The 24843-nt window shown below is 52.6% G+C and overlaps 1 protein-coding gene across 3 annotated transcripts; it reads left to right on the forward strand.

Annotated features, from left to right (window-relative positions):
* Positions 1–1427: 1427 nt before the first annotated feature.
* Positions 1428–22865, forward strand: GLIPR2 (GLI pathogenesis related 2). Of its 3 annotated transcripts, none has more exons than XM_047700858.1 (5): positions 1429–1567; positions 10912–11020; positions 11373–11476; positions 13239–13316; positions 21329–22865. In XM_047700858.1, the coding sequence occupies exons 1-5, from the start codon at positions 1555–1557 to the stop codon at positions 21487–21489; spliced, it is 465 nt and encodes a 154-aa protein (XP_047556814.1). In that variant the 5' UTR covers positions 1429–1554; the 3' UTR covers positions 21490–22865. The 3 variants fall into 3 exon arrangements, with proteins under 3 accessions (XP_047556816.1, XP_047556814.1, XP_047556815.1); XM_047700859.1 differs by lacking the exon at positions 1429–1567 and adding an exon at positions 9837–10020; XM_047700860.1 differs by lacking the exons at positions 11373–11476; positions 13239–13316 and having other exon boundaries at positions 1428–1567.
* Positions 22866–24843: the final 1978 nt, after the last annotated feature.

Raw genomic sequence — 24843 nt, forward strand, 5'->3', positions numbered from 1 at the left:
CCCTCCAAGCCTACCCTCATCTCAGTATGGGGGTGAAACGGGAGTGAACCTCAGTGGTCTCTCTCAGCAGGCAGTGAGTGGCTCCATTGTGCTCCGCTGTCTCCACCCGTGGCCTTGAAGTTTTCCTTACAATGGAGACAGCCTTCTGGGGATTCTAGAGGTGATATGGAACAGGGTGTATTTGTGGACATTTCAATGGGGATTTTTGGCAAAATGGGAGAGGGCATTGAACAACACAATGGGTTGGAGCATCACCTAACACCAAAAATCTCTTTGATTCAGGCTGGGCCACTCTTTCTAACACTCTACCACAGTTTGAAAGTCTGACATAGGAGGAAGAAGTAGAGAGTACCATTGCCTTACTGGACTTTCGAAGCCCGTGCTATTGCAAATTCTCCCCTTCTAATCAGCAAGTCCGTTCACTTCAGTGCCCATTTATTGAAAGGACTACCTAAATTTAGCTTCCTTTACCTCAGAGTTACTCTGGGGAGTGACGCAGATGTCCAAGGCTGTGTCTTCACACACATTCTGTTCTCACACACGGGTAGGGCATTGCTGAGACCAGTCTTCCCAGTGCCAGGTGTGTACTGACCACTGCCCCCAAAGTCAAGAAAGGTCGGGGTCTCTGGAAGTTAAAGGGACCCAAAGGCCCTGAGGGATAGTTAGGACTCCAGTGGGCAGAGATGAGCCTGCACCCAGACTGCGGAAACAGCCCCAGAAAAGGTGAGGAGGGAAGAAGTTTCCCAGCATGTTTGGGGAATATGGAGAAGTCTAGTCTGGAGCATGGGATGAAGTTAGGGAGTTGAAGAGACAGGTCTGGAGCCAGACTTCAAGGGTGGGGGATTTGGCTTGGTTTGATACCCAGTGAGGGACAGGCCCACGGGTCAGAGCAGGGCTGCCGCACCCTTCCTGGGAGGGCCCACGCAGGGTTGGGAGGTTAGGGGGGGTGAGTGCCGGACTCCAACCCTGATTCGCACCAGAGGGTATGGCAAGTGAAGAAGACAGAGATGCCCTTGGAGCCCTGTGTCACTGGGGAGCAGAAGGTGGGGCACTCGGAGACAGGTGTTTGGGAGGGTCAGGGCGAAGTGGGGAGAGCCCTGGCCCCTGGTGATGCGGGCTGGAACTGTGTCCCTCGTGCCGCGACAGTAAGCATTATGGTCCTCGCAGCGCCTCAGCGGCTTCCCTATGCACCCCCATTCCGCGTCCAGAGAGGGGCCGTTCGGGGCTGAGATCCGGGAGGTCCCCGACTCCCAGTCCACACCTGGAGAGCTCTGGACAGTCGAGGCGGTGCCCTCGCGAGGCGAGTTCTCCCGAGCGGGACTGGGAGGCGCGCAGAGCGCGGGAGGCGTGGCGCCTCCTCCGGGAAGCCTGCGGGGTGCCCCCCGGCGCCTCCGCCTGCGGCTACTACTGCCTTATAAGGCGGGGGCCGGGCCGCTCCGGGGGAGGGGCTGCGGCCGCGGGGCCTCCTCCTCTGCCGTCCAGCTGCGCGGCGCCCGCAAGAGAGCTCAGCGCAGCGCAGCGGCGGCAGGAGCCGGGGAGCGCGCCGAGCGGACCATGGGCAAGTCAGGTGAGCCCGCGGGCTGGCCGGGCGGGTGCGGGGAGGGCTCGCGAGTCTGGGCGCCGGGGCCGCCCTCCCCCCGCCTTCACACTGCCCCGCGGCGGGCAGGTGCCCCCGGGAGCGAGGCGGCCGCTGCCACGCAGGGTCAGAACGCCGGCTGCGCTGCGGAATCCGGGGTGCGGGATGGGGAGGCGTGCGGGACGAAGTGCCGGGAGGCTCCGCGCCGGCAGTTTCCGGGGCAGCCAGGAAGCCGGGGTGGCCGTCGGGCCACCAGGAGAGAGCGAGGGAAGGAGAGACCGAGGGAGGGTCCCCCTGTCTGCGAGCCAGAGATTGCGTCAGGGAGGGTTTCCAGGCGCTGATGGGATTAGCGCTCGGCGTCGGGCCAAGGCGTGGCTTTTGCTTTGTTTCTGGAGCAGAGTTAGACTTGGAAAAAGCCTCCCAACCCTGACAGCATCTCTTGCTGCAACACAGCTCGCCCCAGCCAGCTCTCTTACGGACAGCTCTGAGCATCCTTTCCTTCTGTCGTCGTCCCTCCTCCCCCGAGCGCCCCTTCTGTGCCAAGCTATGTGCCAGGCTCAGTCTGGCTCCACCCGGGTACAGACTCGCACTTCCTCTTTATGTCTGACCTGTCGCTGCCCATCCTCACCTCTGTGGCTGTCCGGGTGAACTTTCTAAAATGCAGATCTGTCTTGTCACTTTCTAACACCTTCCATCCCATTGTCTTTGGGAGAAAGAGTACCACTCTTCCGCTGGGCCTGGAGCCCTGTGGGAGTTTATCGGTACCCTTACCTCCCCCTCTGCACACTGCTAGTAGGAGACTGGCCCGCTGGTCCCTTCCCCTGGGTTACCTCTTCCAGCGCTCACCACCAACTTTCCGTCTTTCCCACTTCGCTGAGGTTGCAAATCCTCCCCCTACTTCTAGGCTCAACTCAGGCCTGGGACGGCCCCACTCCGTATCTTTCTTGCTGCAGCCCTCCTAGCAGTCAGCTTGGGTCACTGCCTCAGCCATGGACCTGTTTCCCACAGACTCCTCACTGCTGGGGCCCCGGGGTCCGAGTCTAGCCCAGCACAGTTTCTGCCTCACAGGAGGCTCTCAGTGAACAGCTATTCAACAGGGTTCAGAAGTCCTGCTTCATGGGAAGTTGGGGCTGTGAACCTCAGGTGGGTGAGGCCGGGTCCCTCCTTGAATCTCTTCTCAAGATCCAGACTCATGAGGTGCTGGTGTTGGGGGTAAGTGGCTTTCCCTGGCCTTCATCCTGACCTGCTGTGACAGGTCTGGCTTTCAGCCCTGGTTCTGCTGATCACTTGCTATGTGATCTTGAACAAGGCTTTTTACTTCTCTGTGCCTCAGAGGGTGGCCCATATGCTCTCCAGTATGGAAAGGTGGCATGAGCTGTCATGTAGTTCAAGAACAGGGTGATAGGCGGCGATAGGGCAAGAGGATGGCAGATGTGAAAAGATATTTTGAGAAATCAACTTTTTTTCTGTACCCTCGGAGAAATCCACAAATTCTCTAAAGCCACATTTGTATCAGTTGTTTCTGCCTTTTTCCCTAAGAAACAGTTTTCCAGAACTTCTAATATTCAGCTATATGCCCATTTTTCTATCTGTTCATCCATCTATCCCTCCCTTCCTCTTTTCTTCCCTCCATCCCTCCCTCCCCTCTTCCTTCCTTTTCTCTTTCCCTCTGTCCCACCACCTATTAGCTGTGTGCCAAGCTGCAGACCCACTGCTGTCGAGGCATGGCCTCTGTCCTCAGCAGAATTTATTTGGATCATGGATATGCTCCGGAAAGAGGTAGGAAGTGATTCAAGCCAGGCGGGTGCAGGTGAAGAGTGGCAGGAGATCAGGGGAGGGAGAGATCTCTGCAGAGGGGACCATCAAACCTCCTGGGGGACTTGGGGATTTGGACTTTACCCATGGGACCTCAGGTGCTACTGAAAGGCATTGATCTGAAAGCCTGAGTTGTGCCAGGGTGGAGGGTGGCTAAGACGGGGAGACTTCTGTGGCTACTCAGGAGAGGCATGTAAGGACTGCAGAGGACGAGGAGATGATAGTCAGAAGCAGACTTGGTGACTGACTTACTGTGAACATGAGGGAAGGGCCAGCAGTGTGCGTCTGGTTGCAGGCTGGTGGGACACTCGGAGGACCAGAGATGCACAGTTAGGTGGCTCTCAGAGGTAGAAGGCAATGGCAGAGACCGGGAAGAGCTGGTTCAGCCAGACGTCACCCCATCCCCACCCACACCCCACATACCCGGAGACCTTCCAGAATGCTGGTCCAGGCCTATCTCCCCCATAGCCACATGCATTTTATTTGGCTCTCCCAGAGACTATGAGCCCCCAGGACAGTATCTGGCTCTCCTAAGGGTCCCCAAGAGAAAGGGACTTTTCTAGGTCACCCAGGCCCCACGGCCCTTCAACACAGGCCCAGCCTTGTGGTTCCAGGCCACCGGCCTGAGGTCCTTGCCTGCAGGGCCCCTAGCACTCACAGATATTTATCTACACAGGGGCTTTATGTGGTTCCAGAAAGACCAGGGAAAGAGCCACCCTGCCTCTACTGGGCCTCAATTTCCTCATTACTGCATAGGGGCCAATCTCTTTTTAATTTGTAACCTCAGATGTACATTAGAGCTGTCTGGGGTTGTGGGCATTGCTGAAAAAGTATTACACAACTGACACAGCTTAAATTCCAGAAGACACTCGGGCTAGTGCTTCGAGATTCCCAGGACCTGCTCCTAGCCCGGTCTCCCTGTTGGGCTTCAGTTTGCAGCAAGTGTGATGGGGGCAGAGAAGAAAGGCAGTGGCTTCTGGCTCTGTAGAAGCCTTTGGTCCCTAATTTACCAATTTTTAAGCTCCTAGTGCATATCAGACTTGGAGCTAGGTATTTTATTTTACTTTTTTTTTTTTTAAGATTTTATTTATTTATTTGACAGAGAGAGAGAGAGACAGCCAGAGAGGGAAAAGAAGAGGAGGGAGTGGGAATGGGAGAAGCAGGCTTCCCACAGGGAGCCTGATGCGGGGCTCGATCCCAGGATGCCGGGATCATGACCTAAGCCAAAGGCAGACGCTTAAGACTAAGCCACCCAGGTGCCCGGAGCTGGGTATTTTATACACATTACTAACATTTGTTATCAGCCTACAGGGCAGGTATTACCAATTTTGCTTATAGAGGTTGAGTACCTTGCCCAAGTTCACACCTTGACCCATAAATGGACCAACTGGGATCTGAACCGGGTTTCTGCCTTCCCAGCTGTGTGCTTTCCCCTCTACCACATGGATCACTTGCCACCTGCTCCCCACCTGCTTTTCACCCTGGATTGCAGCCCCGTAGAGACTTCTACACAGCCTGCAGTTACCTCTGAGAATCTTAGTGCCCCTCCATCCACAGCACACAGCACCAGAGGACAGCAGAGCAGAAGGCCTTTTAGGGACTGGCTACCCTGGGAATTCCCTACTGAGTGGGGGCTGTCACACCTCTGCTAGGGAGGGCTGTGTGGGCCAGGTTATTCCAGCAGTTCCATTTTCATGTTGATTTTATTGAAAAAAAGGGGGAGTGGTTCAAAGAAAGGGTTTCCTGCTTTGAAGATACTTTGAAAACCACAGATGTCATCCTTCCTTCACACAGACGGGGAACCAGCCCAAGCAGAAGCCCAGGGACTCGCCGGTCTGTGTGGCAGGCCTGAGGGGCCGCAGGAACACACAGCCACTCTGCAGGCCAGAGCGAGCTCTCCCTGGCTCCTTCAGTCCTTCAGGGATGAATGTCTGTCTGCAAAGGGGCAACCTGGGGCCAGTGCTCCGGGACATCTGTGTTCCCAGGTTGCAGAGTTGCACTTGGGCAACTCTTCATTGTCCATCGTTTTTGCCCTTAGGTAGAGGAAGTCATCTGTGAAGTGGTAGTGTGCGTGATTTGAGGGAGGGAAGAAGGGGAAAGGAGGGACAACTTAGATCGGGCTGTAATGTGGACTCATTTTGTGACCTTGGGCAATTCACATGTGCAACTGAAAACCACAGTTTCCTCCACGTAAAGAGAAGGCTCCCATCCTAGTGCCTTCTCGGAGCTCATGTGTGGAGGCTCCATTCTTTTGTTCATGGACTCATTCACCCAGTAAATGTCTGAGACCAATTTAAATACCAGCAGCCCTGCTCGCTTTAAAATCTAGGTTTTGTTTTGTTTTAAGATTTTATTTATTTGAGGGAGGGAAAGAGAGAGAGCTCGTGCACAAGCCTGGGGGTGGGGCAGAGGGAAGGGAGAAGCAGGCTCCCTCTGAGCAGGGATTCCCAACATGGAGCTCCATCAGGGGACCCTGGGATCAGGACCTGAGGCACCCAGGAGCCCCTAAAATCTAGGCTTTGACAGGGCAGTTTCTCCCAAGGCCAAGGGATAAAGTGTCTCTGCCCAATAATGATGCTAGTTGACATTTAGGAACTGTTCACTGTGTTCCAGAACTGTTCTGAAGCATTTTCATAGGTTAATTCATTTAATTCTCACCACAACCGTGTGAGGTAGAAACTGTTCTGCCCATTTTATATATGGGAGAAATGAGACACAGAGTGATTAAGTGACTTGTCCAAGGTCACACAGCTAGTAAAAGGCAGAGCTGGTCTTGAATTTCCTGGAATCCAGGCAGAAAGAGCAGGAACCGCAGGCAACCCGTCTGGAACTCACTTTTTTTTTTTTTTTAATCAACTTATAATTTCTCTTCCTGATAAACTAGCAAAGCCAGCTTTGCCCCAAAGGTGGGACCAGGTTGCTTTCCAACCTCTTGCCAAGGGGACCGAAGGGGCCTGTCCACAATTTCTGCCCTGACCCCTGATGGACCTCTTTGGGGAGGATTTTGGAGAGGGCAGGGAAATGAGTCAAACTGGGCCCAGGGAGGCCTCAGAAGAGGACCAATGGTGAGGGAGGAGTCTGTCCCAGCCAATAGCCCCAAGGAGGAAGGGCACGGCCTGAGTTTTTATCTGGCAGTTAGAAGCCTGGGCCCCAAGGACCTCCAAGAGCCTCCACCCCAGCACAGCACTCCCTCCCCTGGTGGAGACAGCCCAGCCCTGACTCCGTAGTCCCTCAGCCACGGCAAACCATGCCCAGGCAGCTCCTTGCACCTTCCAGCGGCTCTGACCTTAAACCCCACACCCGTCCCTGGAAGCTCCTCCTTTTCATCTGGGGCCCCTCAGACAGGTCTGTCCATAAAGGGCTTGGCATAGAGGAGGCTTCTGAGGAAGTTCTTTTCTGCTCTTCCTGCCCCTCCTCAGAGATTGGCAGGCCCAACCCCACTGGACTTGATCCTCCTCCCGGATCTGATGACCCCACTGTCTCTTCAGTGTGTTTCCTCTGTCTCCTGGGCCTCAGGGGTGGTATAGAGTTAAGGACAGGGTTTCCCTCTTCGTGGGTCTACTACCCCTGGACCATCTGTGGGAACTTGGGTAGGTAACTTCCCTTCTGGAGCCTCAGTTTCCTTATCAAATAAAAGGTACAGTAGTGGGAGCTCCCACAAAAGGTGGCAATAAGCAAATAAAATCATGCACAGGCCTGGCACCTGGAAATGGTTGGTCAGCAGAAGAAAGGACCTTTTGCATTCTGGGCTAACACCCTGAGCCTGTAGGAGTTCTCTGAGCCTTGCTTTACCCTCCTACAACATAAGGACATTATTCCTACCCTCCCCGATTGGGAGGGTGGCTGTAAGGGCTCTCCCTGTCTAATGTGGGGATGGGTGGGTTTTCTTTGACTTTCTAATATTTACATTTATCTATGTTCTAGGGTTTTTGTACAGAATAAGGTGTGCCTTTCGCTGGGTGTGTTCACAAGTGATATCTTGCCTCCGGAGGCTAAGGCCCTGCTCTAAGGAGTCTCCTGGGCAGGGACTGGCCTCTGAAGTATGGTTGGGGATAGGGAGAGAAGGCTCCCCTACCAAAAAGTCTTCCTGACCCCTTTCTAGAAAACCTGACCCAGGACACTGGCCTTGCTGGCGACAGTGATCAGCGTTGGCTTCTGGGCACCAAGCTTAGATTGGGCTCAGGAACTTTCACTTTTGTTTCTTTTTACTTCTCACATTCTGGGAATAGGGTGACCTAGTTTTTAGCAGCTTTGTATGTCCCTCTCTGCCAAAAAGACTGCAGGACCTACAGCACTGCTGGGTCCAGTGCGACCTGAGCCCGGCACTCAGAGCTGGCTTTAACCTGGCTTCACCTCAGCTAACCCACCCACTCCCCATATTTCCCCCTCCTCCCCATAGCCCTGGGTCCACCAGCTCCCGCATCCTGCATGGCTCTTTCTGTGTCCGCTTTGCCTCCTTACTGCCTCCTCCGGGGAGAATTCCCTGGTACATCGGTGGTCCCCATAGCCCACCCTACTCAGTCCCATGCACCTCCTGTGGTATCCCACTGTGGCCTGCGGGGGACATGGGAGCTGGCAGGGACATTAGTGTGGGCCTCACCAAGCCCGTCCCTCAGATAGGGATCCTCTGCCCCTTGACTGTGTGCACCCACACCTGCCCCTGCACAGACACATACACTTGTGATCACTGCATCTCCTTAGAGAAGCTCCGAACTCGCTGCAAGTGTGAGGTCAGCCATTACTTGTCTCTTCTCACCCCACCCTGATGGGACCTTATGGGATCTCAGGATTGGAGGGACTTGAGGGTCATCCAGTTGGCCTCCAGTGCCTGAACCCTTTTGAGACGAGTCACTTGTTTGTACTCCCCCAGTGCTGGAGAGCTCATTACCTTGTAAGGTCACTCTTTCAGTTTTTGTGGAAAGCTTTGATTGAAAGATCTTTCTTGGGCTGAGCTAAAATCTGTCATCCTGCCTTTTTACCCATGGGCCCTGATTTTGCCCTCTGGAGCCCCAGAATTACCAGAGGTCTCCACTGTGTCTTCCGAAGGCTGATCTCCAGGATGAACAGACCCAGTTCTTGCTACCTTCCTTATAAGACCCCTGTTCCCAACCCCTTCTCCACCTGGCCACCACTTGTGGACACACTTCCGATAGCTGCTGCCTCTCAGACAAAGCCAGGGCCAGGCTGGGTGAGGAAATCCAGCTGAACACCGGCTCCTGCAGGACTGGCAATGCCTTGCCCAGGGGCTGGTGGCACTCTGGCCTCCAGGCCGCCCTACCGACTCCTTTGCATCTCTTCGACTAGAACCCCTCTGGCTCCCACCAGTTGCTATGGCTTCCATCTGACATATTCTCTAAGAACCTCTGTGACTCCATTATCACAAATACCACATTAACATACTGAACCCCAATTTTTGTTTTTATTGCTATGGTAGAAAACACGGGACACAAAATTCACCATCCTCACCATTTCAGAGCCTACGGTTCAGTAGCATTATGGACATTCACATGTACGTAATGTTGCCGTACAACAGATCTCCAGAACTTTTCCATCCTGAAAATCTGAAACTCCACCCAGTAAACAGTACCTTCCCTTGTCCTCCTCCCTCCCATAAACCTGACATCTTTACCTTTCATACCAACAAGGGTTTGTCCCCTCTCTTGACCACAAAGACCTGAAGAGTTCAGGTCACAGCTCCTCCCCTGTCTCGGTGGCAAGATGGTAGCAAGCAGCTACCATCACCCCTTCCTTCGTGGTGTCCCCCATGTCTGCCTGTCAGCTACAACCTCCCAAATCCTGCCGTTCAGCCCCCCTGCCCCTGCCCACATTGCTGTGACCAGACCTCACTGAACTGCCCCGCGGGGCCCCACAGGCCTAACTCATCAGGTGATTAGAACCCCCTTGGGCCGGCTCAACTGCCACCCACCGTGGGCGTGACCCACAGTCACCTCGCCTGTCCTGGCCCACATGTAGCCCAGAGCTCCCTGAGGGCAGGCCCCGGCCTGGGTCTTCCTTCTCCTGCATCCCCTCAGAGACCCAGTGGGATTTGATTCAAAACCCCGGGAGACCTGGGGAATCTGGCTGAGGCAGGGGAAGAAGACTCCCTGTTGGGTCATCTCGGTCTCTGGGGTGAGAAGAGCAGAGGAGAGGAGAGGAGGCTGGCGAATGACCTTGGGCGGGGGGAGGAGTAGCTCTTCTTCACCCTCCATGTGCACCCTTAGCGCCCACGGCCAAGCCTCAGAGACAGGCCCCTGCCAGGAGAGACAAACTCTGTGTAACGATCCTGTGGCTCTTACTCATAACCCACACGACTCGCTCCCAGATTCCCACTGCTGGTGCTCAGTGTCTTCCAACCAGCCTCACTAGCTTCTGTCTGAGCCACTTTGGGGCCTCCAACCAGAGGTCACCTTCCTGATCCCCAAGCCCATGGTAGGTTACTTTTCTCCAAGTTCCTCTTGGCTTCCTCACCTGCACCTTGGCTATCACTCTGCCGGTGCCTGTTTACAAGGCTGCCTCCCTCTGTGTGTGAGCTCCCTGAGGGCTGGACGAGGTGGATGTGTCTCTGGAGCTCTCGTATAATCCAGGAGGCCGGTGTGGAGGAGGCACTCAGAGACCAGATGAACCGATGGGTGGGTGATGGGTGGCTGGCTGTGGCTGAACAGATGATGAACCACGAGATGGACGGAGGAGTGGTGGGGAGACGGATGGAGGGTGGGGATGGAGGGGGTTCCATTCCAGAGCCAAACTGGGGTGACTTCTGTCCGCTGTTGACCTTGCCTCCACCCACTTATTCTCTCTCTAACTGCAGCCTCCTTGAGCTTGTCCTTTCTGAGGTCATGACCCAGTTGCATCCCTGGGCCGAGCTGACCCCCCACCCCCCCCACCACATTCTTTTCCACCCTGTCTCCTCAATCCACTTCCCCAGTGCTGTCCTCCCTAGGCCCTTCTTTATCTGTCCCAGTCTTTTTGGTTTCCACAGCACAGTACGGGTACCCTCGCCACAGCCAGGCCTGTTCTCCCTGGGCTGCCACCTCCAGCCCTTCCCAGCCCCCACCATACCCCGTAGGTCCGGTCTGAGCTCTTCAGTCTCCATACATTTTGTCCCAGCAGTTCCATTGCCCCCTATCCTGCCCCGCAGCCCCCCACGCCTTCTATGCACCTGCGGCCCAGCCTCCACTCAGCGGCCAGCAGGGTCTCCCAGAAACACAGGTGTCCTCCTCTCAGCCCCTTGTGCCCATTTAGCCCCTTCCCGCTGCCCTGGATAAAGCCCCAGTTCTCTCACGTGCGGTCCACGGGCCCTACCTGACCCAGGAGGTGCCACTGTGCAGAGATGGGGAGGCCGGCTCAGGGGTGTGGAGCAGGGTGTCCCTGTCGCCCTGCTGGCCTGGGTGCCGAAGGGGAGCACAGTCTCGCCCTGCAGCCTGGGACTCGGGCTGGGCAGCATTCTGAAGCTGCCTTCGCACTTTTTTGGTGGGTCCCTTCTCTGCACTGAGACCTTCTCCATTTTGAAATCATTGCAGCTTCCAAGCAGTTTAATAATGAGGTCCTGAAGGCCCACAACGAGTACCGGCGGCAGCACGGCGTCCCCCCACTGAAGCTCTGCAAGAAGCTTAACAGGGAGGCTCAGCAGTGAGTCCCCAGAGCGCGGGGGTGACGCGGGCCCTTCACGGCGCTATCACGGGGGCGGTGGGGGGGAGGCAGGGGGCAGCCCGGAGGACGTGGGTTTGAGGGGCAGGTACAGCCAGGCTTGAATAAATAACCCTTGCGCCACTGACCTCGGCAGGTCCTTTTCCTCTGAGCCTCGGTTTGCTCCTCTGTAAAATGGGGCTATTGTGGGGCTCAGAAGAGCAGCTGGCGTGATGCTCCCGATCTCCACGGCCAGCCTGGGGCGGGAAAGGAGGCTGGGCCGCAGCAGCTTAGGGCTCACATCCCGGGGCTTCCCTGAGCCGGCCCGCTCTGAGGGGCGCGTGGACTCTGGCAGGTATTCGGAGGCCCTGGCCAGCACGAGGATCCTCAAGCACAGCCCGGAGTCCAGTCGTGGCCAGTGCGGAGAGAACCTGGCATGGGCCTCCTACGATCAGACAGGTAGGTCGCTTTCTCGGCTGCCCTCCCCCTCCTCCCCTCTGGCTGAACTGGGCCCAGGACATCCAGTGTTCAGGCCCCAGCACCCCCCTCCATGTAGCCTTGGAGCCACAGGCCCAGAGAGGGAAAGGGGCCCCAGAGCTCTCTGTGTGTGCTCCCGGGGGCTGCCTGCAGCTCTCCGAAGTCTCAGATGGCCAGCTCGGGGCTGGGCCTGTGCCGGGTGCCAGGGACACAGAGATGAGTCAGACTGCCCCGCCGCCCCCCTCGGAAGAGCTCCCAGCTGGGGCGTGGGGGCGGGGCGAAAGTCTTTTCTCTGCCCTTTCTGTGCAGTTTCAGCCTGACCCTGTAGGCTCCCAAGTATCCCCAGCTGCAGTTTTGCTTTCTTCCCATTTTGCTTTCATTTTTAAAATGTTGGCGTATTCATTTTTATCATCAGAAAAATGCAATTGAGCTTCTTCCATGTTAGGGAAAAAAAATGAGAAAGATAATCCCTCCATCTGAGGTCACAGCCTGGAATGGTGATCCCGCCACACTGACCAAACATTCTTGAGCTTCCCGGCTCTGACGGGGCTGTCGTGGCTTTTTAGGAAAAATGCTGGAGAGAGACACTTTGCCCTCTGAAGTCTTCTCCAGACCCCAGTGGGAGATGGCTGCTCCCTCCTTCCTGGGCCTAACATTCCTGGGAGTTCCCCTGGGGCGGCCTGCTGTCCTCCTCTAGGTTTCCCTTCCCTGAGCTGTGGGCCCGCAGAGGGGGAGAGGTGAGCCCACGCTGGAGCCTGCAGCCTCCTTTCCAGGCCAGGGCCATGGGCCCTAATGGGGAGAAGGCTCCCTGAAGGGTCAGGAACCAGCAGGCAATGGAGGTGATTGGTCCCAGCCTTGCGTTGGTCCCCTATAGAGCCCTGAGCAAGTTGCTACCCTCTGTGGCCCCAGTTTCCCCATCCCTCTCCACAGACTGTCTTTATCCCCACCCTGGGGACACATTGGGATCTTTTGCAGCACTTTTAGAAAAGACCCATGCCTGGGTCTCTCCTCCAGAGACACTGACACAGTCTGTGGCAGGCCCTAGGCATCGGCCTGGTTTCAGTGCTCCCCAGGTGAGACCCGTGTGTGGAGGCCTGGCTGCTCAAAGTGTGGTCCTTGGGGAAGCAGTGGCATCTGGGAACTTGTTACAAATGCAAACTCAGAGGCTGCAGCTTTGACCTAGGCAGTCAGAATCCGAATTTTAACAAGTGCCCCAGGTGATCCATGTACATGTGAAAGTTAAGGGTAAGACTTAACTGCTGTGGAATGGAGGCTCCCACAGTGGCCTGGACATCAACAGCTCCCAGGGAAATGCTGTGGGTTTTCTCCTGCCTGGAGTGGAGACCCTGACCCACCAGCCCAAGGGCCTTTCCTCCTGTGGTTATTTCAGGAGACACACTTAGGTTGGGGTGAGGGCAGAGTGTCCCGAAAACTCAGAGCATCATTAGAAGCCCTTGGAGTACGTTGCATACAACCCTTGTACAGAGGCCCAGAGAGGGGAAGGCCTTGCGCGGGATTACACGGTAAATTAGTGGCAGGGCCGGTCCCCCAAAGCCAGGCCAAGGGTCTTCCTAAGCAAGGCCCTCTCTTCAGAGGGGAATGGGCAGGAGTCCCTGTTTCAGCTCACTGGTGCTTTATCAGACGTCTGTGGGGTGTGTGGTTTGGGGTTAGTGGGAGAAGGTGGAAGGAGTAGCGAGTGGGTTAATTTTGCTGCCGAGTTTGAAACAGTGTCTTTTCCATACAGGAAAGGAGGTGGCTGATCGATGGTACAGTGAAATCAAGAACTACAACTTCCAGCAGCCTGGCTTCACCTCTGGGACTGGTGAGTGAGGGGGTCACCCCCGTGGCCTGGGCCTGGGCAGGGTTGCAGTTTGGGCCTCTGACTTTGGAAAGGTACTAACCCTCTGAAAATCGATCGTGTCTCTCCTCTTTTACCTCTTCTGTATTTCTCTGGTTTGACTTCACCCAAAGGGCAGTACTGTCCCCGTCACTTCCTCCAACACTCACGCACCCCGCTCTGAGTACACCCGATCCAGGAATTCCTGTCCCACCAGCTCCAAGTTCTCCACATGACTAGAGTGTGCCGTAAGGAGGCTGTCGATTTTTAAAATTCCCAAGTGCCTCCTCCCAGAAGTGGTGGTATAACCGGTCATCCTCCTGCCAGTTTTGGTCCCCTCCAATCCAGCCTGCTCCAGCATCCAGAATATTCTTTCTAAAGCCCTCTCATCAGGAAAAGGGCCACACTGTTCACTCTCTCCTTCTAGTCTTAACTCCCTCCCCCTCATACCCTGCATCCTTCCAAGGTGCTCCCCACACCTCCAGCCTCCCAGGCGTCTCCCCTGCCCCCCAACTCCCACCCCTTCACCTGTTCTCTCCAGTTTGCGTTCAGATGAGCTTGGAGCGCAGACAGCCTAGATCTGCTCTCAGCTCCAGCATTCGTCGTGTGAACTTGGGTTGCCTCTCTGTCCTTCCCTGTCCCAATGGGTGAGGGGCAAGGCGGTAGCCTCTAGGGGACATTCTGAGAGCCTGTGTGTAGATGCAGGGCAGTGCCACAGGCTATAGCGGCCGTGGGACCATCCCGCTTTCCTGTGAGGCCTCCAGGGTGAGCAGGAAACGTTTAGCTGACTGAGGCCCCAGGCAGCCGCTCTGTGTTCTGGACCCCCACCTGCCCCTCAGCCGACTCCCCTCACCTGGCACCTGTCTTTCCTCAGAACTGACTCAGATCTACTTGCGGCCCAGGAGGGGTTGGACGGGACTGAGAGTTTCTCTGACAAAAGGAGCCAGGGAAGCTGAAAAGGGGATTCCCTGCCCATCCCTACCCTACCCTACCCCATCCCACCCACGGGTGGAGCCCCTGTGGCCTCTCACCCTCTGGAAGATTCTTCCGCAGCAGGAAGTGACATGCTCTCAGAGCCAGTCACTGTTTCCTGTGGTTTGCTGCTCACCCCTTTGGGGCAGAGTTTCTTGCAACAGTGTGGGCAGGGCTGTGGGGCAGAGGTGCAGATCTGCTGAGGCATTTCTCCTCTCAGCTGTCCAGCCAGGGGTAAGGAAGCTGCTCTCAGTGATGGTTCTGTGGCAGTTAAATTCGAGAAGTGAGGGAGGGAACAGGAACAACCTTCTCCCAGTGATTAAAGTTCTTTGAAGACCCAGAACCTATCTTTTCATAAAGTTCAATGTCCAGAAGACATTGTATTTCGCACCCTCTGGATTTGCTTTTCCCAGGAGCAAGGCTCCCGAGCAACTGGACATGTGTCAGAGCAAGTTACTAGCGTTGCTCCTGTGTGCCTGCCACTTGACAATTACAAAGTGACTCCGCATTCCTGGCCACGTGAGCCTCACAGCACCAGTTGTAGGTGGGGCTTTATTCTATCCATTTTGCAGAGGAGGAAACTGAGGCCCAGAAAGAGGAAGAGACTTATTATATATCTCCTATCCTCAATCCGATGTTTTTTTCCATGGCTCCTGCTCCAAGGTGGGAGTCTCGCAAGTGTCAGAGCTGGGAATGGAGCTTGCCATGATCACTGACCACCTGTCCAACCTGTTGCCCCACATCTCCCACCCCTAAAGAGGAAAACCGAAGAACAACTAGCTCCTAGGCTGTCCCAGGTGCCAGTGGGCAATGCCTGGGGACAGACAGAGCCTGATCCTAAGACAGGAGCACAGCTTTGGGTGGTGGTAGAATGAGAGTTTGCAAGACCCTTAAAGATCCTCAGGCCCATTCCCCATGCCTCATTCCCTGACCTGAGTCCATGTTGTAGGGAAAGAGACTTTGAAATACCCTGTAATCTATCCCCACCCACCCTGAGTCAGCGCATCTAGTGGTGAGGGGCACAGTCCTGTGCTACAAGCTGAGTGGAGAAAAACTGTTTCTTGCAACTCCTTTGTTACCTTTTTTTTTTTTTAAAGATTATTTATTTATTTGAGAGAGAGAGAGAGAGAGAGAGCATGAGATGGGGGAGGATCAGAGGGAGATGCAGACTCCCTAGCCCATGTAGGACTCCATCCTGGGACTCCAGGATCATGACCTGAGCCGAAGGCAGTCACTTAACCAACTGGGCCACCCAGACACCCCCTTTATTACATTCTATTTTAATACATAGATTGGTTTGTTTATTTATTCTGAATAAATAATACTTCTACATGACATGAAATCTGCAAACTGTATAAAGTAAAAAGTCATCCTTCCATTCCTGGTCTCTAGCGCTTTCCCTTCCATTTCTTATTTATTATCCTAGAGTAGGTCCGATCTTATACCAGCATTAAGTAAATATGTTCTCTTTTCCCCTTTTTTCTACCCTGGTCTATGATCTGGTTTGCATTTGCTTTCTTCACCCAGCAGATTGTAAGAGATTGTTCCATGTTAATACAAAAAGAGCTTTGTCGTTCTTTCTTACTGTTGCCCATTATCATTATTCTCTTGCAGAAACATACTGTGACTTATTTAATGTGTCTTTCAAATGTATATTCTAGGGCTTTTGGGTCGGTTGCAGGAAAGAGGATGTGATCCCTTTAGAAAAAAAAAAAGAAAAGGTTTTGTGTCTGGTTTTGTGTCAGTGATTTAGTTAGAAACCACCGTGTGTCTGATGGTTGCTAAGGAAGTTGTATCCTTTAACTCGTCTCTAAATAACCACACTTAATTATCTCTGGACAGAAACCTCCCTGGCCAGAGGGAAAATCACTTAGTCTCCTCTGTTTGGAAAAGGCCTCCACGGGCCCACATGCTGCTTGTGTCTGTGATCATTTTCTTGGCGACCCGTGGAAAAATGGCAGTTCTTCCTCGCCCGGGCAACAGAGGAAGCAGGTGGTCAGTAGCCAGAGTCCAGTTCTTTTGAGAGAAAAGGCTCACACGTGTCGAAGAGCTTGAGCCTTAATGAAAAGACAGCCTGTGGGAACGGTGACACCTCACCAAGCTGCTGGACAGCCTGGAGCTGTGACTCAGAGAGTAGGAGGACCCAGGGGGAAGAGGCAAGAAGCATTTCTCTTTGATTTTGAGGTGAAAATCAGAGTTTAGCGAGCACTGGTTAATACAAGTTTAAGGATAAGTGAAAAAGATGCATCGGGGCGCCTGGGTAGCTCAGTTGGTTAAGCGGCTGCCTTCGGCTCAGGTCATGATTCCAGGGTCCTGGAATCGAGCCCCGCATCAGGCTCCCTGCTTAGCAGAGAGCCTGCTTCTCTCTTTCCCTCTGCCTGCTGCTCTGCTTACTTACGCTCTCTCTATCTCTGTCAAATAAATAAATAAAATCTTAAAAAAAAAAAAAAAAGATGCGTAGTTGTGCCTGGGGTTTGTTTTCCTTGAGTTCTTGCTTTGATTTTATCACAGCAGCTCTGCTGATTACTATTTATGGTTTGTTATTCTTGTAAACAGTTTGGTAACCTCAGGTCTTCTATGGACATAGACAATTAAATAAAGTATTACCTACATTTAGAAATCATAAAAATGGAGTTCATCTGTAGGACAAAATACAATCTTTTTTTTTTTTTTTTTAAAGATTTTTTTTTTTTATTTATTTATTTGACAGAGAGAGATCACAAGCAGGCAGAGAGGCAGGCAGAGAGAGAGGAGGAAGCAGGCTCCCTGCCGAGCAGAGAGCCCGATGCGGGGCTCGATCCCAGGACCCTGAGATCATGACCTGAGCCGAAGGCAGCGGCTTAACCCACTGAGCCACCCAGGTGCCCCACAATCTTTTTTTTTTAAAAGATTTTTTTAATTCGTGAGTGAGAGTGAGTGAGAGAGAGGGAGAGCACATGCAGGGGGAGCGGCAGAGGGAGAAGCAGACTCCCTGCTGAGCAGAGAGCCGGGTGGGGTGCGGGGCTCCATCCCAGGATCCTGGGATCATGACCCAAGCCAAAGGCAGACACTTAACTGACTGAGCCACCCAGGTTCCCCCTTTCTTTCTTTTCCTCTCTTTCTTTCTCTCTTTCTTTCTTCTTTATCTTCTGGTAAAACATATTTACCATAAAAATAACCATTTTGGGGTGTCTGGATGGCTCAGTGGGTAAAGCCTCTGCCTTTGGCCCAGGTCATGATCTCAGGGTTCTGGGATCGAGCCCCGCATCGGCCTCTCTGCTCAGCGGGGAGCCTGCTTCTCCCTCTCTCTCCGTCTGCCTCTCTGCCTACCTGTAATCTCTCTCTCTTTCTGTCAAATAATTAAAAATCTTACAAAAAAATAACCATTTTTAGGGGCAAATCTCACAGGGAGCCTGCTTCTCCCTCTGCCTCTCTCTCTGTCTCTCGTGAATACATAAATAAAATCTTCAAAAAATTAATCATTTTAAGAGCACAGTTCAGTGAGATTAAATACATTCACTTTGTTGTACAACCATTGCCCTATCCATCTCCAGAACTTTTCAGTCATCTCAAATTGAACCCATTAAACAATAACTCCCATCCCTCCCTCTCTCCCTCCCCACCCGTAAGCTCTGGTGACCACTCTTCTACTTTCTGTCACTGTGAGTTTGGTGATTCTCGGTATCATATAAGTAGAGTCATATAATATTTGTCTTTCAGTGTCTGGTTTATTTCACTTAGCATAAAGTCTTCAAGGTTCATCCTCAAGGTAGAATATATCAGAATTTCATTTTTAAGGCTGAATAATATTTTATTGTATGTGTATATATAACATTTTGTTTATCCATTCATCCATTGGTGGACATTTGGGTTTTTTCCCCCTTTTGGCTACTGTGAGTGGTGCTGCTATAAACACAAGTGTACCAGTATCTGAGTCCCTGCTTTCAGTTCCTTGGGGTTTATTCCTGGAAGTAGAATTGCTGGTTCAGATGGTAATTCTATATTTCATTTTTTTTAAAAGATTTTTATTTATTTATTTGACAGAGAGAGAGATCACAAGCAGACAGAGAGGCAGGCAGAGAGAGAGGAAGGGAAGCAGGCTCCCTGCTGAGCAGAGAGAGAGAGCCCGATGCGGGGCTCGATCCCAGGACCCCGGGATCATGACCTGAGCCGAAGGCAGAGGCTTAACCCACTGAGCCACCCAGGTGCCCCTCTATATTTCATTTTTTAAGGAACCCCCGTACTGTCTGCCACAGCGGCTACACCATTTCACATTCCCCCCAGCAGCGCACAAGAGTTCCAAGTGCTGCACATCCTCACTGACACTTGTTATTTTCTTCTTCTTTTTCTTTTTTAAAAGATTTTATTTATTTATTTGCCAGGGAGAGAGAAAGAGTGAAAGAGTGAGAGAGTACAAGCAGGGGAAGCAGCAGGCAGAGGGCGAAGCAGGCTCCCCACTGAGCAGGGAGCCCGATGCAGGACTCGATCCCAGGACCCCGAGATCATGACCCAAGCCGAAGGCAGACGCTCAACCGACTGAGCCACCCAGGCGCCCATTATTTTCTTCTTTAAAAAAAAAAAAAAATCCACCCAAAGAGGTGTAAAATGGCTACCTCTTTCTTTCTTATCCTGTGGGATACTTTGCCATTCTGATTCAATTTTCCTCCTTTCCTCTGTCTCTTTCATTTATATCAGATATTGGGAGAGCATCTCCTTTGTGCCAAGCTCAGTGCTAAACACTGGGGATATTGTGACCAGTAAGTCAGGCATGGGGGTGCCTGGGGGGCTCAGTTGGTTAAGTGCCTTCCTTCAGCTCCGTTCCTGATCTCCTGGTCCTGAAATCGAGCCCCGCAGTCAGGCTGTCTGCACAGCAGGGTGTCTGCTTTTCTCTCTGTGCTATCTCTCTTGCTCTCGCTTTCTCTCCTATAAATAAATAAAATCTTAAAAAAATAAAATAAGACAAGTGTGGTCCCTACCCTCAAGGAGGAAACATAATCTCTTCAGTGTTGTTTGAGCAAATGAATGTCATTCTGTGCTATGGAAGTCAATATTGACCTGTCAAAGGATCTCTGAGTCCTTAACAGTGAAGGTGCAAAGGGTAAGCACCCTCTACTCCTTGGAGACAGAAGAATTTATGGTCACTGAGCAAAGAGTACATTACAGCAACTCTTTTACTCCCCAAGTGGAAGGGGAGTGGGAAGCTGAGCTATATGAAAAGTTGGAAGGAAGCAGTGAGTGAGGGGCCGGCAGCCTCAATAGCAGGACACTGAGGCTGAGAAGCTTAACAAACCACAGAAGTGTCTAGAAGGTCAGGCAGTAGCTTGAGAAGGAACCAGGCTGCTTGGCTTAGAGCAGAGGGAATTAAGGAGGCTCCAACTTGTGAAGATTTCAAAGAGTGCAAAATGTAGAAGGCCTGCACTTGCAGTGAGGGTAGAAGCCAAGTCCAAGATGGTTTTTCCATCTACCTTTTCTTTCATCCCACGTATTCATGCAACAAAGGTTTATTTTACACTTTTCATGTGCCAGGCTGGGCCAGGGTACCGAGTATACTTTGCTGAATAAAACAGTTTCATTCTTGCCCCTGTGAGTCTGAGAGCCCTAGCGATGGAGCCAAGCAAATGAACAAGAAATCAAACACACGTAGCATTGCAAATGGAAGAATGCTATGAGGGGGAAGAACAGGGTATGATAGGATGATCTTGGGAGGGAGGTGTTGAGGAAATAAGTGATTGTGAAAGGCTTCTCTGCACAAGTGACATTCGGGCTGAGGCCTAAGGGATAAGATGTTGGTCATCAGGAGAGCATTCCACACAGTGGCCAATGTGTGCAGGGGTTCCATGGTGGGGACTAACCTGATATGTTCAAGTAATGGAAAGGAGGCCCTTGGGCCAAAGCATCCCCTTTCATTCTAGGTGCAACTGGAAGCAGTTGAGGGATTTTTAAGTGGGGAAGTAAACAGATATGAATTATGTCTAAAAATGGTTACTCTGGCTCCTTTAGAGAAAGTGAATTGGAGGAGGCAAAGGTGGGCGTTGGGGAACCAGTCAAAGGCTATTAACAGTGGTCCACATGAGAAAGTTTGTGGTTGGAACCCAAGTTTGGGAAGTGGATAGACTTAAGATCTGTTTTGGAGTTAGAGTCTCCAGGATTGAATTATGGGTTGTAGAGGGGGTAATGAGGGAGAGGGAGGAATACAGATCAGTCCCTAGGGTCGTGTGCATGGAGGGAACATAAATGGAAAAGGAAGGTAGGAAGAGCAATGACTCTGGGGGTAACCAAAATCAGTAGTGAGGTTTGGACAGGTGACATTCGAGATGCCTGTGAGCCATCCAAGTGGAAATGTCAAGTAAGTAGTTGCATCTGGAACACAGAGGAGAGATCTGAGCTAGGGAAATAAATTTGGGAGCCAGAGAATGATGGAATTGCCTAAAAGAACGCAGCAGGTAAAGAAAAGCAAGCCCAGGACTGAGCCTTGGGAAGGGCGGGCGGGCCCCTCCAGCATTTATCAGGAAATGGAAGAGGCGGAAGAGGCAGAAGAGGAAAATGGGAATGCCCAAAGAGGGCAGCATCATGGAAACCAAAAGAGAGGGTACTTCAAAAAGGGGAGGAATCGATTATTAAATGTTCCTGAGATGTCAAGTAAGAGAGGGACAAAAAGTGATCTTCAGGGAGAAACATGGAGATCATGCATGACCTTGAAGAATAGAGTCTGGGGGGCGCGGAGGGGTGGAGGCAGGTGCCAGTGGCGTGGCATCCTAACTGTTGGGCTCACTTGGCTTTGCTGTGATCTCCGGGACACCATGACACCTTTGGGCATCTGGAAACGGTGAGGTGAGGAGGGTCTGTGTGGCTGATTGAGAGGACCCAGTGCCTCAGAAAGTCAGGCAGGGGAGTGTTCTCTGTCTCCTGCCTCTGACTGGTGTGTGTGAAGCTCAAGCTTCCCAAGCCTGACGAGATGGTGCAGGGTTGGAGAACCCCTGGAAACGTCCTTCTCCAGATTCTGCCCACTAACCTGTTTCCCTCTCCCCCTGCCTCTCCCCCTCCAGGACACTTCACAGCCATGGTGTGGAAGAATACGAAGAAGATGGGAGTGGGGAAGGCATCCGCAAGCGATGGGTCTTCCTTCGTGGTGGCCCGATACTTCCCTGCAGGGAATGTCGTCAACCAGGGCTTCTTTGAAGAAAATGTCCTGCCTCCAAGGAAGTAATTCATTAAATGGAATGGGAACGTGGCAGACTTAACATGGATACGAAGTGCCTAGAACAACAAAAACTCAGCTGCATGTCTGTCCCTGTGGGTGTATGTGCTTGTGTGGGGGATGCTTTTGAGTGTCTCTTGCACATACACTTGGATATACAGTTCTGTACGAACTTATTCTTATCGAAAGGAATGAGCCTATTGAAAGCCTTTACCCTGATGGTTACTTAGACCACAATTATTTGGACTTAGGGGGAAAACGAAAAATCAATTTTAAAACTTTTTTTTTTTTCTAAGCGAACTTCTTTTGTACATTTCTTATAATATCCATCCCTGGTCTTTTTCTAATTCCAAATGTTTGTGATGCTTCAAGGTGAAGTTCATTTTATGTGATCTTCATGCATTGTAATCTACTTCTGGTAGATATTTAAGATTATTAAACCCTCATCTAAATGTAACATAAAACCGCTTTAAACACATAAATATAAAGCAGCTTCCATTGGAAACATGGGACAGGCAGGAACTGCCTTTCACAGAATAATCGAGATTTCTCAGTTTTAAGACATGATGTCATCTGCCTGCCTCCTGGAATTCTCTGAGGGGAATGCCAAAGAACAAATGGAGAGAAAAGTTTCACTTCCTTGCATTTTCTCCCTTTAAATAGCAAAGTACCACTACTCACCACCACCCTTGTCCCCCTCCCACCTTTTCTCTTAAAATCTTCTGGCATCTCAGAGCTCCATATGTGCCTCCCGGTTCCTGGGGCCTCGGGTCAGGCCGGAAAGCCGCCCCTCCCCCACCTCAGCGAGGTGGCCTAGGGCCTGTTCTGGGAGAGAAAGCCCCTCACACTGCCTGGGCTCCCAGCCAAGGGATCGAAGGATGAAGTCAGTGAGTGTGGGGGTGAGTGTGAGCTCACCAGGGCCCCCGGAGGAAGCCCTCCGGCCTCTGCCCTCCCCAGGCGGGAGCCACCGCCTGTTTCTGGCAGCTGCAGGGGCAGCTGTGCTGCTGCTCCCTCCAGGAATGCGGGACAGGCCCAAATGTTCCAGGGAGACATCCCATGGAGTGAGCGGGGGAGGGGAGCTTAGAGTTGCCGGTTTGGTTCTGTGTTTGGCCTCACACCATACAAAGATCCCCTGCATAACGATTTCACGTGGTCTGTGTGGGAGGACCCGACCCAGATGCCACGCTGGGCGTTGCAGAAGCAGGACCTCTCCAAGCGGAGAGACAGCAGGCTGCTGCCTTAGAGACCCAGTCGGAGCAGGCCAGTCAGGGAACTCGCTTCCTGAAGGTATGGCTGCGCTATGAACGCAGCCTCATGCTGTGCCCTTCCTTTCACCCAGGGATATTGACTAAGACAACAATCAAATCTCTTTTGTGTAATATCTTCCATGTCATTCATGCCTGATTCTTAATTGGTGACTAAGGTCATCATAACTCTTAGTTCCTGCCTTAGGTAACTCAGGCTTCCCAGTCCCTCCAAACTCTCCCCGGAACCTTGAACACCGCTGGCCTCTATGCTTTCATCTGGGGGACCTACTCTCACACGGCTGATTGGACCAAAGTGGACATGTGATCCAAGGGCAGCCAATCCCTGGGCTGGCCATGGGCCAGGCATTGGAACTAAGACACAAGAAAGAATTTGCCAGTGGAACTAAGATGAGGATGCCATGAGTTTGAATTAGGGCCATGGCCAGCCAAAACTATATGCAAGCCAAGTGGCCAGTTGAAAATAAACGGAAGTGAGAAAGCCAGCGTTAGAGGTACAAATGAGGGAGTTCCTGAGCTTTCTAGCTGAGGCCAGTCTGTGTATCATTAAAACATACCCCTCATCTTCAGGGCTTCCCAGCAAAATGATATGTCAAGTGATGTTCCCCAGAAGGTTAGAATATTAGGGTCACCTCCCTTAGGGAGTCTTCTTAAGCCAAAAATGCTGAGCTGGGCAGGGAGTGGAGGGCGGGGAGTAGAATAAAGACTGGGCTGAGGCCACACCTGGGCAACAGGGACTGAATGACCAACCAGTCAGTGAACTTTCTGGTAGCTCCCAAGGAGACCATGCGCCCAGTACATATACATAGCCAGGTCATGGACCCTGGCATGCAGCCAAGTGCTGACATCTGTTTCCTCACTTGGCTGGAGGAAGATAAAAGCTGACCAGAAGAGCTTTCTAGGCTGAAGAAAAGCCAGGCAACAAAGCTGGCTGAGCAGGTGTGCACTAATTTTACTTCCTCAATGGATTTCTTAAAGAAAGCAACTGCTACAGTTCATGAAGGGCAGAGGACAAACCAGACTGCCAGCTCTCCTTTGTGGCCAGAGAACAGAGGAAGGAGACAGGAACCCTGGCTCCAAGCTCCAGCCCTGTGCTCTCAGAGTTGTGTGACCTTCCCCTCTCTGGGCTGCAGTCTGTCCAGCTGTTCAAAGTCTGGCACAGGGATTTAAGTCTACTGGATCTTCTCAGGTCCATGGCACCCCCATACCCAACTTTCTCAACTGGAGAGACCTTCCTGCCCTCGTGTTTCTGGCACTTGAAACAAATGCAAAGGGGCACAGTCATTCCTCCACCAAAATGCCCCAGGATGGGGGGTAAGGGGCAGGTACAACAACAGATCTGACCCTATCCAGGCTCTACTCTTGGTTGGAATGCCCCAGAAGCTGAGGCTGACCAGCCTCTCACCAGGGCAGGCCTGGATACCAATGGGAATGAAAAGGTGTCTGCGATGAACACCAACAGGTCTCACCTGCGCGGAAACTGCTGCCACTTCTCGAGAGATCAGGCTAAGCCTTTGGAGCTCAGTTAGTCTCACGTGGAGAAAGCAGAGAAGAACCTACCCAAACCACACAGCTTGTCTGATGGAGAGGCTGAAATCTAAGCCTTTTTACGGGGAAGACAGAAGTTCTTAGCCTTGCGCAGAGATCTGTCAAGAGACTGAGTGCCTCTATACCATTCAGGAATCAAGGTGAACGGATTCAGCACTAAAACGTAAGTACTTTTAAATCGTTTTCAAGTTGCCAAATCCCCGAGGAAAAAGCCAGGTCTGAAATGGAAGAATGAGATACAGAGAGGATGACTGATAACCTAAGCCAGGGAGGGAAAGAGCTAGCAGGCTCCCATGCCCCAAGCCCCAGGCTCCACTCTTCCTTGTAGGGGCGCTAAGGACGACTTAAGGGTTGGGAGTGGGGCTTGGGGCCTAGGTCCCCTCGGGACCATCTGGCCGTCGCCACAAAGGCCTTCGAGTTGAGCCCCTTGCCGGGAGCCCCCCAAGGCTGGTCCGGGGTGGGGCCCCTGGGCTCTTCCACTGTCCGCAGAAGCCATCCACCCTCCGCGGGGGCTCCGCTGAACTTTAGCCCTTCCGTGGCACGGGCAACA

Source organism: Lutra lutra, chromosome 13, assembly GCF_902655055.1.
Source record: "Lutra lutra chromosome 13, mLutLut1.2, whole genome shotgun sequence".
Classification (NCBI taxonomy): domain Eukaryota; kingdom Metazoa; phylum Chordata; class Mammalia; order Carnivora; family Mustelidae; genus Lutra; species Lutra lutra.

What these genes read in the sequence shown, in the direction of transcription:
- GLIPR2 (XM_047700858.1), top strand. An exon ending in CTTAACAGGGAGGCTCAGCA is followed by an intron (nt 11,021 to 11,372) that starts GTGAGTCCCCAG and finishes GGACTCTGGCAG; the next exon opens with GTATTCGGAGGCCCTGGCCA. An exon ending in TGGCTTCACCTCTGGGACTG is followed by an intron (nt 13,317 to 21,328) that starts GTGAGTGAGGGG and finishes CTCCCCCTCCAG; the next exon opens with GACACTTCACAGCCATGGTG.